At 37.6% G+C, this 17338-nt stretch overlaps 1 protein-coding gene across 3 annotated transcripts in view; it reads right to left on the bottom strand.

Moving 5' to 3' along the window:
• The window catches only part of LOC139964152 (O-acyltransferase like protein-like), a 48856-nt gene that overhangs the window by 7602 nt on the left and 23916 nt on the right, over window positions 1–17338 (bottom strand). For all 3 annotated transcript variants that reach the window (XR_011791856.1, XM_071965532.1, XM_071965539.1), the window contains exons 5-14: window positions 11692–11794; window positions 9889–10118; window positions 9352–9537; window positions 8256–8349; window positions 7640–7732; window positions 5514–5682; window positions 4593–4672; window positions 3016–3123; window positions 1996–2128; window positions 753–939 (exon numbers count right to left, since the gene is read on the bottom strand). Coding sequence is in view for 2 of the 3 variants with exons in the window: in XM_071965532.1 (XP_071821633.1) it covers window positions 753–939; window positions 1996–2128; window positions 3016–3123; window positions 4593–4672; window positions 5514–5682; window positions 7640–7732; window positions 8256–8349; window positions 9352–9537; window positions 9889–10118; window positions 11692–11794 (1383 nt within the window). In the remaining variant the exon portion in view is untranslated. The remainder of the gene's footprint in view (window positions 1–752; window positions 940–1995; window positions 2129–3015; window positions 3124–4592; window positions 4673–5513; window positions 5683–7639; window positions 7733–8255; window positions 8350–9351; window positions 9538–9888; window positions 10119–11691; window positions 11795–17338) is intronic.

The raw sequence follows: 17338 nt of genomic DNA, 5'->3' as shown, positions 1-17338 counted from the left end.
TTCCATAAATTCTAAAGGACTTTCAAATGTGTTGATCGTGTACTGTCAAGAGACTAGTATCTAGTTTCAATTGATTGTACTTCACATCACCAACAAGGAAGAGAAACCACCCTTCTCGTTTTAATGATCGTATCATGGGACACAAAAGTGACCTTCAAATCATGTCTTTATTTCAATCACAATGTCATCTTTATCAAAATGTTACACAATTCCACGAATAATAAAACACGTAAAACACAAATCAGGATGAAATTTATCATATGAAAGCTATTATCAAGCTTTTATTACCCATATATTACAATTATACAACTCCTTTAAAATTTGATGATGTATTTTCTTTGTTGTTTCTTATTGTCTTTTTGTACTGTCTACATAACACTTGAATACAGTTTAGTTTCTTGAATTCCGTTTTTTATGGTTAAAGTCTTAAGAAAGCAAAGATAGTTCAACACCAAAAGGTTAAATCCTTTGTTAGAATATATCAAACACATTCTTCTTCTTTATACTCAATCTCAGGGCAGAATCACACCACATGCAGCAAATGTAACATGTTTTTGCTAGCCTTGCAATTCAGTCACTTTTATTAATACTGGAAGTTATGATAACAAAATCTCAACTATATAAGATGCTCATCAAAAAAACAACCACAATTATTTTTTTAATATACCTCTTAACTTCCTGATGTGGAAAATTTCAATAGAAATAAAAAAACTTTCTATGATAAAAGAAGATGGCAAAAAGAATGTCAATACCTCCATGTCCATAGTGACAAACAGAGGCTACCCATGCCACATAGAGAGTCCATATAATCCGGCTGACGGAAAGGTAGATTATGTTCACGACGGGAGGCCAGTCGCTACCGGTATAGGGGGTCGGCACAGTGCTAACAACGGCACCCCCAAGGGCACCCATAACGGTCCAACCGAGAAAGCCAACGCACTGTTGAATAAAGAAATACTGTCAATATTAAAACTTGGTGTGCAAAATTCATATGTTAAAGAACCATCTATTGACAAACTGTGCAAAGCAGGTAAAGACTCCAACTGCTCGCTGACAAGTGCAATATGTAAATAAGGTACCTCGGCACTGTGTATCCTATCTGTAATGAGACACAATAAATCACTACAAATGTGTATCAAGTAAAAACTGGCCATCCTGGATTGTCTTTATTCTATAGAAATACCTGATACATTATTCCTAGAGGAAAATACAACATAAATAATTTCCCCTAACAAGAAACCAAATCTACCATGCTCCCTCCTCCTTCCATCTACTCTCTCTTCCTCCACCCTCCCTCCACCTTCCCTCCATCCACCCTCCCTCCACCCTTCCTCTACCTTCCCTCCACCCTCCCTCCACCCACCTCACATCCACCCTTCCTTCCACCTTCCCTCCCTCCACCCTTCCTTCCACTTTCCCTCCATCCACCTTCCCTCCATTCACCCTCCCTCCGCCTCCCCCCCACCCTTCCTTCCACCTTCCCTCCCTCCACCCTTCCTTCCACCTTCCCTCCCTCCACCCTTCCTTCCACCTTCCCTCCCTCCACCCTTCCTTCCACCTTCCCTCCCTCCACCCTTCCTCCACCTTCCATCCACCCTCCTGCCACAACATTCATAATGAATGTATGAGAATAGATGATTATAACATGATCTGTAGTATTCATACTCACAGCATTAATAATGAATGAATGAGAAGAGCATGAATATAGCAAGATCTATAGTATACAAACACAAAGCATTCATCATGAATGAATTGTGTAGGTAATAAGAATAGTAAGATCTATAGCATTACTGAATACACATGTTATCCATCTTGAGTGAAAGTAATAGCATGAATATAGCAGGATCTGTAGAATACATACACAAAGCATTCATAATGTAAGAACTGGGTAGGTATTAATATGTATAGCAAGACCTATAGCATTAATACACATGTTATCCATCTATAATGAATGAATAGCATGAATACAGCATGATCCATAGTGTTCATACTCACAGCATTCATCTTGACTGAATCCTTTGGGACCCTGTGGAACATGTATCCAACCAATATTCCTATAAGATAGGGTTGTATACGACAGTACGGCTTGGTGTACATCATATCCCAATACGAGTATCTGCCGTTAGTCCTACAAAGAATAAAGGAATAAATGTTACTGTTCACAAATATACTACTTTAGATAACAGCAAGATACATCACATACTAAACTGCCATCCATGCCCCACCGAAAAAAAAATGAAAAAAAGTAAAATAAAATGAACTGCTATACAGCTATGCAGTCTGTACAGGGTTATGAAAATTATAGAGAAAAAAGTTCCATTGATTCAGCAATTTTCTTCTACTCATCCAAGTATGTTGTCAGAGTGTGGGGTTAACCAATCAAACTTTCCAGTTCTGTCATGACAGAGGACTATTTGTCAGAAATAAAATTGCACAAAGACTTTTCTGAATAACATACCGAAAACATGTACAGAGATATTTAAATAAACATAGCATAGACAACAAAGACAACACTATATCAATATGCTATGATATGCTATGAAAAAAAAAACTATTTAACTAAGAAACTTAAATGAAACCTATCAATACATGAGAAACTTTCTTGATCCAATATGGATACTAGAAAACAAACAAAATTGAAATTATTACAAATTTCATCCCAGTGAATTTGTATCTGTCGATGATGATTATCCCCCTCCCTCCCCCAGAGGGTGCTGTATTAACACTGGGAGCGGATAACTGGGGGAGGGAGGGGGATAACTGGGGGAGGGAGGGGGATAACTGGGGGAGGGAGGGGATAACTGGGGAGGTGGGGGATAACTGGGGGAGGGAGGGGGTGGATAACTGGGGAGGGAGGGGGGAGGATAACTGGGGAGGGAGGGGGGGTTGCAGTGCAGGCTATGGTAGAAAGAAGTGCATGTACATATGGCAGACAGGTAAAAGAGAGGAATTATATGAAATAAAGTCATTGAATTTTGCAATATGATAATGACTATAAAGTCAGTGTATACTTACTCTAGCCCTGGTACGGCCTGAAACTCAAAAACTACAGCCAGGATAGTTGTGGTGAGAACACTACTGGCCAAAAGAAACGAGAGGAGTAAAATACCCACCTTTGGAATGCTGTGGGAAAATAAAAAGGAAACCGTCCCAAACTAAAAAAAACCTGTTTACAGTGATCTTAGGTCATACAAAGTAGCAAACTTTTTTCCATTGTATAATGCCACTATTAAGTTTCGTTCATGAAAAGCAAGAATATATTTGCATGCGGAAAATTCAAAAGATAACTGGTCGGGTGTAAAGAGATAGGTCTTAGTAAATATGATTTTCGATTGGAATTTTAAATTTGTCAGAATCTTTTGTAAGAAATTTTGTTTACCTCTGTGAATAATTGAGTGAAATATTATAAAAGACAGACTAATAAATTTTCAGCTGATTTACTGTGATGACATCATTCACTCTACTGTTGCCAGATGCAAAAACAAACTAAGCCACAAAATTAAGAAAAAAAAATCATGTCTTCACCATACACCATTTTACGAGGATGTGGATCTGACCTTAGCTAATGTTACAGAAAATTTCCAGCAATTTTGTGATGTCGGCACAGGCTACCCCTTTAATAGTCATCAATGCAGAGCCCAGTTTTAGCAAGCTAAAATTTGCTAGATGATTTAAAGCTTGTCATCAGTTAAGCTCCCAATCATAGTGTACAAAACTTGCTAGATAGTTTAATGGCCATTGGTAAAGCTTGCAGTTCAGAGTGCTAGAAAGGTGCAAATAGCTTTCCACAGCATTCTTTCCTCAATGCACTGGACTCTGTCAAGTTATTCCCAGACATTGGAAAGCAAAACGAGATGATCAGATGTTTCGGGGAGTGTAAACGATTCGAAGGTGGCTAGTCAAAGGATTGTTGATCATTATTTGATTTTCTAGGGGTGATTCGGATGGCCTTTCAAATTAGCTTGCATGGTTTTGTGAAAACCCCTAACCGTTTTTTTTCTAGCAAAAAAAACAAATCTGGCTCAAAATCCAGTTTTTTTCCTTCCCGAATTTCATTGAAAACATTCAAATCTCTGACAGAGGTGTCGCGATCGCTAAGACGCATATTTTTGAAGCTAAAGTCAGCAAATGATGGATGGAAGCTTCAACTTGTTTTTTTCCAGTATTTGTAATTCACATTTCGGTTTGTTTTCGGTTTTCTTAAAATAAAAAATAGTACCGAAATTGGATCAGCAAAACCGGTTTCGTTAATAAAACCGGTTTACCGTGCAAGCCTACTTTCCTCCCGGGCAAACACCGAGAGAAACTATTAGACCGTCAAGACTTTTTTGAGGAGACTGACGTATCTACTAGCCTACTTTGCATATAAGGATTGCGGCTGAGGTGGTTATTACCATCGACTGCTTAGGCAAATCTGCCGACTAATTGAGACACTCTTGGTCGAGGATAAACACCCCTAGGCCTTGTACCATAATCTGCAGTCTGGTTACTAGCTTCAATCTTAATATGATGTATGACAGGTAACCAGCTACATTAAGGTAGAAGGAAAATTCAAAGCTGGCACAAATGTTGCTGGTGTAAGCGATACTTACAAATAAAGTGGTATCAGAATGAGCGGTGAAATGACAAAGAACTGCATAACATTGGCCAAATACCAAACCCAGGGCATACACTGTAAAAGAAAAACAATTCAAGTATAAAGGCCTTCATTCGTTTCGTGACAACATTTACAAAAAACTGTTACAGGATGGAAACAATAGCAAAACTTTGAAACAAACAGGATGGATTTGTTAGGTAACTTTCAAACGACAATGTCGACTCAGCAGATGTTTCCTAGTTGCACACAAAAAAAAAACACCAAAACACTTGGCATAGATCTCTGCTATTATTTTGATCAAGGCAATATCTTTCCCAAATCATAAGTTAAGGCAATGAGCTGAGAAATCAAGGCCATCATAAATTTTTTTTTTTAAATCTTAAATTTATCAGGATGCTAGCCTTGGGCCTATACATAAAATATAGCAGAAGCAGAATGGGTATTAACCCAGCAACGTTAATGATTCTCCAAGAAGACAGGATCCATAAGGATAATAATAATAATGCACAGTTCTTATAAGGCGCAAATATACACAAATTTGTTAACCCACTTTAACTTAGATTGATACTTACACTAGGAATTAGAAATAAATGAGTTACAAAAACATTACTGTATTAACTCTGCCGAAAGGAAAACCCACGGTAAGACTCAAACTTGCAAAAACAAAGCAAACGGGATGGATCCTAACTTATATTCAACATGGCAAAAAGTAGAAATTGACCTGCAGAGACCTATGTTTAACCATGAGACAGGGGGTGAGTAAGACTGGGACTGAGTTGTCCTTTACTCACGGCTCTCCGATGGCCTAATCTCTAGTCACATGTTTTGCGAGAGGAATAATATCACTACCGATGAAACATTCAGGAAAATTCTCCGGTTTCTGTTCTCAGTAGATGTGTAGTACTTAGTATCTTACCTCACTACCAATGTTTGCTGGGTAAAAGTTATTTATGAAGAGTAGATTAGTCCACCAGTACTTGGGGCAGTTCTGACGGACACTCAACATCTGAGCAAATGGTCCTTCACCAAAGTAAGGCGTGATTAAAGTGTAGAAGACCATGGTAACAGCCAGAGGTGGAGCCAATCTAGAGGAAGATGAAGAAAAAAATGAAATCGTCAATTTTAAAAAGGAATTCAAGGAGAGAATGAAGAGAGATGGTGCACGTAGAAGATCATGAAGTGAATCAAAGCAGTTTTAATGAGACCTTTATTTGAAGGATTGAATGCAGAGAGGATATGTGATGTCTAATAAGGAGGAAAGAGAGGGGAAGGAAAATCGATGGAGGATCGATGGAGAAGGACTGGAGGAGACTTCAAGGAGCAGGACTAAAGGAGGAAAAGGACTGAAGGAGGAGGGTACTTGAAGGAGGAAGAGGAAAGAAGAATGAAGACTGAAGGAGGAGGATGATTGAAGGAGGAAGAGGATTGAAGGATTGATGGAGCAAGACTGAAGGAGGAGGCAGAAGAGGATGGAAGGAGGAGGGCTGAAGGATGAGGATGCTTGAAGGAGGATGAGGATAGAAGAATGAGGACTGAAGGAGGAAGACTGAAGGAGAAGGAAGAAGAGGATTGAAGGATTGATGGAGCAAGACTGAAGGAGGCAGAGGAGGATGGGAGGAGGAGGGCTGAAGGATGAGGATGCTTGAAGGAGGATGAGGATAGAAGAATGAGGACTGAAGGAGGAGGATGGTCGAAGAAGAACTGGAGGAGGAAGAAGAGGAATGAAGGTGAAGGATTGATGGAGCAAGACTGAAGGAGGAGGCAGAAGAGGATGGAAGGAGGAGGAGGACTGAAGGATGAATATGCTTGAAGGAGGATGAGGATAGAAGAATGAGGACTGAAGGAGGAAGACTGAAGGAGAAGGAAGAAGAGGATTAAAGGATTGATGGAGCAAGACTGAAGGAGGAGGCAGAAGAGGATGGAAGGAGGAGGGCTGAAGGATGAGGATGCTTGAAGGAGGATGAGGATAGAAGAATGAGGACTGAAGGAGGAGGATGGTCGAAGAAGAACTGGAGGAGGAAGAAGAGGAACGAAGGTGAAGGTTTGATGGAGCAAGACTGAAGGAGGAGGCAGAAGAGGATGGAAGGAGGAGGACTGAAGGAAGGAGGAGGACTGAAGGAGGAAGAGGATAGAAGAATGAGGACTGAAGGAGGAGAAGGATTGAAGAAGAAGAATTGGAGGAGGAAGAAGAGAAATGAAGGTGAAGGATTGATGGAGTAAGACTGAAGGAGGAGGAAGAAGAGGAAGGAAGGAGGAAGACTGAAGAAGGAGGACTGGAGGAAGATGCTTGAAGGAGAACAAAAAGAGGACAAGGACTGAATAGGCAGGAGGATGAAAGAGGAATGAAAGGAGGACAGAAAGAGGGGTCTGAAGGAGCAAAAGTGAAGCACTGAAGGAGGAAAAGGACTCAAGGGGTAGATAAATATTGAAGGAGGAACCTGACTGAAGGATGTAGAGGATAGAAGGAGAAAGACTGGAGGAGGAGGAGGAGGAGGAGGAGGAGGAGGAGGAGGAGGAGGAGGAGGAGGAGGAGGAGGAGGAGGAGGAGGAGGAGGAGGAGGAGGAGGAGGAATGAGGAATGAGGACGACTTGAGGAGGATACTTGAAGTAAGAGGAGGATTAGAGGACATAATTCACCCTTCCATCTCCTCGCAAGAGAAAGTTAGTAAAACCACACACATTTGGCACTGCTTTTACTGAGCATTACTGTAAATCTCATATGTTTTTACATTCCTCATTAAAGTGATATTCAAGCAACCTGCCCTACGTTTGATTCGCAATGTATTATAAATATAATATCATATCCAACAATATCCTTTTCAGACAAATACCTCCACAGGTTGTAGTTGGATTACTACTTGAATATTTCCATAAAGTTTTATATTAATTAGCACAATCATTTCACTTCTTAAAAGAAGACACTCTTGCTAATTTTTTCACTTTCATTCGCAGGTTAAACCGTGATTACGAGGTAGAAACCGTTAGGAGAACGAAAAAACGTTGACTCTTGTCAACGGAATCCATGTTGTTGGATCGCCTTACCTCCAATAGCGGTGTAGGTAAAACCATACCCATCGTATCTTTCCTTTGGTCTTCCTCATCTGCTTCAGGGTTAAAAATGTGACTAATAGTCCGCTGCAGACCAAACAAAGACAAACAACAGAGGGGGCGATAAAACCATCTTTGGATAACTGTTAGCAATAGCCTGAAAGATTCATCAATGCATTTGTATGTATGTATTTATGAAATATTAAATTATGTATGATATATGATATGATGTATGATATGTATGATATGATATTTTATATATGTTATATATGATATATATATATATATATATATATATATATATGTGATATACATATGTGCATATATATGTGTGTATATATATATGTTATTTGTGATATATATATATGATATGACATATGTGATACATATATGTTATATGTATGATATGATATATGTATGATATGATATATGATATATTATGTATGTATGATAGCAATAGCCTGAAAGATTCACCAATGCATTTATGTCTGGGTTTTGGGGGATTTGTATCTGCTAGTGAAAGAAATGCCTTTTTTAAAACAAACTTTTTTTCTGCTCTCTCCACTGTTTCACGTTCTGAAAATTGAAAAAGCCGATGCTCTTTACTTACCTGAAAAAGAAAAATGAATCTACCGATGAGTGAGGATTGGAGATAATAGGGAACATGAATCTACAAAACCATGACTGGCCCGTATTACGATTATCTGAAAACAATGAAAAAACATAGAAATGAAAGATAGTTATGTATTATTTTACATATTTTGTCAAAAAGGAATCAAACTTTGAAAAATAAGTGAGAAATACTTTCACACAAGTCAGCTATTACCCTTCAAAAATCGAAACCCCAATTTAGTCAAGACCGATGTTACTTGAATAGGAGAAGATAAAGTTGATAATAAATAACATCTGCAGAATCCTAACATTGCAAAACTGTTCACTTTGGGGTGAGGAGGTTTCGGAGTCAATATCGCCATTGTAACGGAAGCTTAAAAGTGCCATCAACATAAGAAAACCTTTGCCCCATAAGTTGACATTTTTTAGTAAATTGTTAAGATCACAAGATAATATCTTATCAAAAATCAGAAAAATGTTGACTTATTGGGGCAAAGTTTTCTTATGTTGATGGCACTTTCCAGCTCCGTACCATTGAGAGCAACATTGACAGAGAGAGAAGAGGAATGAGGGACACAAAATCTTTGCTCGTTTATAAGTTGATGAGCAACCAGCAAGCGAACATTTTCGCTTTCGCTGTGGCAGGTTTGATTATCAATTGTCACATCACAATGACAGGTTTTGGTTTCATTTCTTCTATGCTATAAACCACAACAGTCAATATATACGTACTTGAAGAACCACCTAAAGTTAGCTTCATCTGCGACTTTAATAGCATACAGTAGATTACAAACAAGTTTCTCTTTCGGACAACAAAATCTACTCAAAGTTGGTCTTGCGATTATTTTGCATATCGAAAGTACGATTTGGGGGTCAACACACACCATTTATAGTGTATACAACAACGTAGGTAAATGCTATTTTCACTGGTATTTGATCAACCAACAACCAATGTTTCCTCAAGGAACGATATATCGAGCAGATCGCACATTAGTTGTGTTGTTAGATCCCTTGGTACTATTGCTTGATTTTACAAATTATAAACTGCAAGAGGTTTTTTTTTTTTTTTTTTTACTGCGAGAGCATGTACTTACAAGGTTCCGAGAAGGTTCCAATGAATGAGAACGTGTGAGCTAATATAACCCACAGTAGACTGATCACACGCATCCCATTTAGGCAGCTGATGGTTTCGTTCGGCGTGTTCCCCGAAAGCAAGATGGGTATATTCCGAGGTAACGCAAAGCTGTGTATGACTCTGTCTAACTTGCTGTCGCCTCTCGCTGTGGAATTAGAAATATAGATGAAGACGAAATTTAAAAAAAAATATATATATTGAAAAAAGAAATATTGGACAAAGCATGAGAAGAAGAACATTTTGAAGAATAGTTTGCCAAAAATTAACAAAACATGAACAGATATTGCTGTCGTCTATTATTAACATAAATGAAAGCAAGAAACTTAAATCATTAAATCTGCTCATTTTTCATTTACAGAAGAGGTCGGAAAGTTTAATTAATTTAATTTTTAAGTAGCATAAAATGACAGCCAAAGTGTGTGGAATTGCAAAGTCACTTGAATATATTCCTTTTAAATACACAACCCCAAAATAATCTCCCTGAGGAGCATTTTACCGGAAGATTGCCTGGTCGAACTGGGCCTTCCAGTCGAGATGGTGATGGCTGTGGAGGTGGTGGCACATATAAGATGGCTTGTGTCGCTGCTAGCAATGCTTGTATCATGATCTGGGTGGTTGGTCTGGGTGTTAACAGAAGAATCTCTAGCGTACAATCCCTGAGCCTCCTGGCATGAGAAGTAGATGGAGGATGAGACCACCACGAGGAACAGTAAACCGAGGGAAACTCTGGAATTTAAGAATTAGGAATAACTCATATCTTGATAGTCACTGGTGTAGTAATGAGGGCGCAGGTAAGGCTGGGGGGGGGGGTTGGGGTTGGGGAGGGGAACTTACAACATCAGCAGCAAAAGTCAGACAGAGGATGATACCAGTGCCATTTGCTAATATTTAAATTATTAATTATGAAAGTGTGCTACAAGAGTAAAAAACAAAAGATGAGAAAAGAAGTTTGGCAGGAATGTAAGAAACAAAAATTGTCATTGCATCATCTTATTGTGAGCGAAACCCACTACGTAAGAGAAGGGCGGGGAAAAAATCAAGAGATTTCAGTGTCCTATACTACATAAGATTAAAAATGCCATCTCAATTTTTTATCATAATGAAAGGGCAACAAAAAATGAGAAGTTCTCAAAGTATTTTGCCAAAATTTGAAGAGGCTATTTTGGTCATTTTAATGATTCCCCACCCCCCCCCACCCCACCCACTTCTCACTGGCAGCAAAAACATTTATGTACTTTTACCACTGACAAAATCTAAGCGACAGTAGTAGTCCAGAATATTACAGTTTGCTCTCTGGCACATTACAGCATGTCTGTTTTGAACAACACCAAGCAATAAAACTGAAAAATATAAGAAGAACAAATCAACTAAAAGAAGAAAAAGAAGAAGAAGAAGAAGAGAAGAAGAAACTCGACTGGAGTTAAATTAGCTCCAAAATTAAGAAAAGAAAACAATTAGGGAGCAGTATTTATTTTAGGGTATGAAAATGAAAGGAGATTAGCATTCAGAGAGGTACTGTAAAGTTAAAGTTTCAAAGAAAACAGTTATTATTCCTGTTAAAAAATACCAACCAGATAACCTTACAAATACTGCCATGGTTTGTTTGACCTACGGTACGATAGCTTTTGAAAATTAGTGCTAACTCCGTCCCCCACCTCCCACCCCCCCCCCCTCGCCTCCTATCAAATCTTTAAAGGAGCAAAACCTCGCTTTGATTGATAATGCAAAATAAAAGAACAGACCAATTACATGCAATATAAAAGTAAACATTCCACCGTTTAATGCTTACAAGGATAAACTTAGGACGCACAGTTAGTGTGTGTTTCACTATCTTTACTATACATAGCCTACTATGATTTTAAAAAAGAAGCAACTTAACTGTATACATACTGTATGTGCTATGAGTTCATCTGAGTTCTGCACATGCAGCATGTACACATTAACCATTTGTTGGCATAGCAACGTCCTTTTTCCCAGATTTCTTCTTTAACTAACTTTACTATAAATACCAGTATACATATTTGGGCTTGTTTTATAGCAATATGACCACTTTGCACACAGCATTTTGCTATGAGATACTGGCTAAATATTCAGTTAGTGGTTCCATATTTTTTAGATGACAACAATAAATTCACAATGTTGATGCGGTACAGACACTGAGATGAAATGTGGCTGTCACTGCATGTGATTGCAGGCAGGTTTCGTAGGTACGGTAAAATAATATTGAAATGTCCACATTCAAACATACATTACTACTGTTCGTCTTATTAAATAATGAAAATAATGGCGATGAACTCACACAGCGATGAAGAAGCCCGCACTGTACTGTGTGCCATACGCCGTGCACCAAGGCTCGTGCTGGATGAGCAAGCGGTCTTTAAAGTCGAAACCGGGGATGGAATCTGAGAAGGAGGAGGATGATGACGAAGTGAAACGACAACACGATGCAAGAATGAAATGAATGATCTCGACCTACTGTAATGTGACAAAGATTTGAGATACTTTCCATGGAACCATTTTTCGGTCAAACGAAGCCCGTTCCCGGGTCTTAGAAATTTAAAAGAGGTGACCACTCACCCTCCTCTGGATGGTTTCCCAGAGGGGCAGAGAAAAAACAAAATGTCTGACAGACTGACTGACTGCTGTAAGGTAAATAATGACCTGCTTAAAGTACAAAATAAACTTGCTCAAAGTCATCATATGTTTAAAAGCTCACCAGAAATTAACAACGTTACTGTGAACAATTTCCAAGATGCTATTTCTTAACTTAAGAAGTTTGATTTTCTTGAGCAAGACTAAACATGCCAACTTTGAGCCATCATTCATGCTTGACATTTGAATGATTTTCTTGGGTTATTGAATCAATGTTCTCCTATCAAAAAGATTTTCTTGCAAAAATGCAGACCAAAAATAATCTAACATGACCTTTTACTGACATTGGTTTCAGTGTCAACAATGTTCACTGACACCCTTATCGAGATGTAAAGATAAATAAATGGATTATTAGTAGACAGGTGTTATATCGGATTGCTTATTTGTAGTATTAGTATTAATGCAAAGGCGCACAGCTTGGTTAGGCTCCCGAAATAGCAGTTCTCACAATACACCCTTAGACGGTAGGATGTATGTATGTACGTAAGTTGAGACTTCAGCAACAGTATGTGTGTAAAAAATTACGTTCTCTATATTTTCTCACTCCTCAATCATCTCCAAGTCATGCGCTACATAGAATGATGCATGATGGGACTTGTTTATCGGACAACATATGAATAATTCATGATCTTGGATATGACAACAGGTTTCCAGCTCCTTGTGGAACTACCATATTCTAGGCTGACGAAAAGGCAGCCCCCCAGACACGACTTTTGAAACTGTGACATCTCTCAAACTGAGCAAGATACGTGTTTGGGAGAATCGTTCACCACAAAGATCTCCATCATATAATTAGCTACAGGTGATAGTTGAGTGTATTTCTTCATTAGATAAGTATTAACCAAAAAGGGTCTAAGATATTAAGGGAACGGAATGATTTTACACAACACAATTAAAAAATATATATATGTCCAATCAAACTAATTATTTTATTAAAACTTGTTTTGTATGTTATTATAACAGAGCTCATTTTTCCCATTTAACCATTATCTTCCCCTTACCCTCACCCTAGATTCACCTTTACAATCTCCTTAGCAACTAGCACAGACAAGGAAGTCCTCCTAGTCTCCTACATCACACTTCCCAGAAAGATTACTAACAGTTTCTTTTTATAAGCAAGCCATCAACATAAATAACATACTTTTCTAACTTCTAAGTCTCATTCGATCATTTTCACTTTCACCTTCATATGTCACACTCTCTATGTAAGAAAGCCTATAACACCTGTCATATCTGTTTTAGTAACGATGAGTATGATGTCATATTGTTTTCATTTTCTCTCTAGCTTAACATCCCTTCAAGGAGAGATGTAAATATGTGGGCTGATTAACTTCCTGAACATCCCATCCTCTATCATCCATTGTCAAAGAGGACATAATAAGATATAAACTTTCACACAGTTGACTCAGTGATTCAACCTGCAATGGCTTGATAAGGCTTTTTGTCCCCCCCCTCCCTCCCCCCTGACACACTCATTTTATTCAGTAGATATCTAGCCAAATGAACTTCTAATATAACCCTGTTTAATTCAACTAGCTGGTTGCGTCCTTATTTCCTTGTTCACATGTACTGCTGTGAACATTATTATTTATTGCGATCACCTATTCTAATATTAAATATAGTTATCTACATGTTAGTGTTCATTAAGATCTCCATGAATACTAGCTCTTTAAGCCATGAGTAATTAGAAACTAAAAGTGAGACTTGATATAACACATTTTACCCAAGCTAAAACTACTTCCTATAGGTTAAAGCCACCGGAAAATACTTTCAAATTGATTTTTGACATTAAAATATATTCCCTGCATTATAAATGTACTCTAGAGCTTGAACAAGCATCGAAGCATTGACGTGCGATACTGGTGTAATATTGGACTATCAGTGTGGTACAGTGCAAAATTGTTCAATACCAATGGGGGGTGGGGGAGGGGAGGGGGATGTCCAGCCAGGGCCTAAATCAACAGAGGGTTTTGTCATATGCGTCCTATCTACAGTAGTGCCACAAATCAATTGACAAGCTGCGGTCTCTGAAATCGCTGCGAATTCCTTTGAGGAATCTCTGACGGACACTTCTGGGCGAGCTACCTGCACAATCCTGTGATTCACACATAGGGTGACATATTCGAATAACAAACATACATGGATTTTACCACTCATTCAGTAACTATTAGATAATTAGCGACTAAACGTTGCCCACCGTTCCTCTGGCAACTTTACACAGGTTGGGCAGTTTCTTCATTCTCCTCTCTGTTTGAGAAACCGGTCGGACAAAACAGCAAACAGATGTTGAAACATTAATGTAACATGCTTCAAGACACATTCTCTGCGAGCACGGTTTACATGAGAAGCCGTATTTGACAGCTCTGCAACATATCATGCATGTTATAGGACTGACTTTACTGTAATGATTTCTGTCTTTACTGTCTCTGAGGGTTTCAAATGTTCAAGGTTAATTGTATTAAAACTTTTGGTTCTTAAATGCCACGGATAATTTCCAGAATAACTTCCTTTCTTTTTCATATCCCTCTGTAAACCATATTAGGCTTGATGTGAATGTACTCATCAGGCACATCCAGAAGAATCTAACTATAAAATTGAATCGATTTGATAGCCTATAATGTTAAAAGTACAAAAGTCCTGGTTACTGTATCGTTAGTACTGCAAAAGTCAATATATTTTCACCCAGCAGAAAGACTATTTTTTTTTTTTCATCGCTTCTAAAAGGAAGGAAGTTACGTATGTATTGGTGTATACTTGATAGGTATAAAGTGACCTACAATTGTTTTATGGTATAAATAGCATTGACAATTCTTTCTTCTTCTATTTTAAACTTTTAACCTTGAACATTCTCCCAATATGCCAGGATCATAAACTATAAAGCTAAAGTATGAGTCGAGCATTGGAAATAAGGATTCTGTACGTCCTGCAATTGACATTTGCTTGGATAATGCAATAGGAAACATAAATTGCTAAATGTTGTACTGTAATGTACTGTACTCAACTGCACTACACTGTATTGTACTATACTTTACTGAATTGGACTATACTGTATTGTACTATAATGTACTGCATTTTTTTTGTAGTGCATTGTATTGTACAATACAATATTGTACTATACTGTACTGTATTGTACTACACTGTGCTGTACAATACTGTATTGTACTGTACTATACTGTATTGGACTGTATTGTACTAAAGTGTTTTGCACTGTACTATACTGCATTGTGCTATACTATATTGTATTGTACTGTACTGTAGGCCTACTGTACTATATTGTACTATACTGCATTGTATTGTACTGTATTGTTTTGTACTGTATTGTACCATACTGTACTGTACTGTACTGTACTGTACTATCTTGTATCATACTATACTCAGAGCTCCCAACTGACCTGCATTTCGCGAGTTGGACCCGCATTCTAACACCCAAACCCGCTGACCCGGGCAATCGTCCGAAAAACCCGTATTGTAATTGTGAAGTATACATAGAAAAAAACTGCATCAAATTTTGACTTACAAGCAACCATCATTTCTTTAGCAATCATCCCATGCAAAACAGACTGTCTTTTAGCAGCTGGCTACTACAAAAAGGATCACACTGGTGGCAATTAACTCCTTGAGTCTTATGGTCAGAGTCTACCAACACCTGTTCATACTGCATACTGGAATAATTTCGACGAAGTAATTATATCATCCTACAGTGTATATATGCATAATTTATGGCAAAAGAACTCGAGAATTAAATGTTTTTATATGATAACAACAACCAAGTCTGGGTTGGGAGTGAATTATGGATGTTTCTCATTTTTTATGGAATGTTGTTTCATTTTTTGACATTTGGGTTTGACTCTGAACCGATTCTACTGCATGTATATTCTGATTGACTTGAAAAAAGAGATACAATAATAGAGTATAAAACCTCCTTTACAGCATCATTTGAACTTCAAATTAGCCTATATTTCTTTTCATTGGGGCGAGCAGCGAACATTTTCATGCCACAGGAAAGAATGAATTATCACCTACTATTCAATTTATTGATGTTACACAAAAAAATGCATATTTCTCGGAAAATTTTGGGTGACAAAAGCCTTTCTAAGTGCCACCATTTTACATGTAGGCATCACCAGGATTAAAAAAAATTCACACCCCCTTCCCTTATACCCCTCCCCCAGGACCGCGATTCATAGCATGGACCAGCATTTGCCTTCTCAAGAGTTGGGAGCTATGTATGTAACTGTATTGTATTATACTAAACTATAGGCCTACTGTACTGTATTGTACTATATTGTAATATAATGTACTGTATTGTACTATACTGTATTATACTATACTATACTATACTATACTGTAGGCCTACTGTTCTATACTGTACTACATTGTACTGTACTATACTGTACTGTTTTGTACTATACTGTACTGTATTGTACTATACTATATTGTATTATACTATACTGTAGGCCTACTGTACTGTATTGTACTATATTGTATTGTATTATACTATACTATACTGTAGGCCTACTGTTCTATACTGTACTACATTGTACTGTACTATACTGTACTGTTTTGTACTATACTGTACAGTATTGTACTGTACTCTACTATACTGGACTGTACTTAAAAAGGCCAACGTTGGTCTGACATACATAAGGGCAGTTGACTGTATTTCCTGTGAGCTTGTGCTGCATGTAGATATTACAGTTGTAAAATTTTCCCCCCCTTTTGTCCCTTTCTCTGGCTTTACATAAACTTTATTGGATTTATTGGATTTGTTAAGCAACCATGACAGAAGGATAATTGCCCAGAGTGCAGTACAACACACCTTGCTTTCTAAAAACTATATTTGATCAAAGTGCAGTTCTCTCCCTCTCTATCTTTCTTGTTTTGAAAATACCTCTATTATTTAATACTGTGCATGATTCAAGTTATTACACCTTCCTATCGTAAGAATTTCAAGTATGGTTTCATATTTTGTAATGTGTTGTATCATACTTTGTAATATGTCGTATCATATTTTGTATTGTGTTGTATCATATTTTGTAATGTGTTGTATCATATTTTGTATTGTGTTGTATCATATTTTGTAATAAAGTGTCATATCATATTCTGTTATGTGTCGTATCATATTTTGTAATGTGTTGTATCATATTTTGTAATAATGTGTTGTGTCATATTTTCTAATGTGTTGTATCATATATTGTAATGTGTTTTATTATATATTGTTATGTGTCGTATCATATTTTGTAAAATGTATCATATTTTGTAATGTGTTGTATCATATTTTGTTATGTGTAATA

This window comes from Apostichopus japonicus, chromosome 3 (assembly GCF_037975245.1).
Source record: "Apostichopus japonicus isolate 1M-3 chromosome 3, ASM3797524v1, whole genome shotgun sequence".
Classification (NCBI taxonomy): domain Eukaryota; kingdom Metazoa; phylum Echinodermata; class Holothuroidea; order Aspidochirotida; family Stichopodidae; genus Apostichopus; species Apostichopus japonicus.
This window is presented reverse-complemented; position numbering and strand designations above follow the sequence as displayed.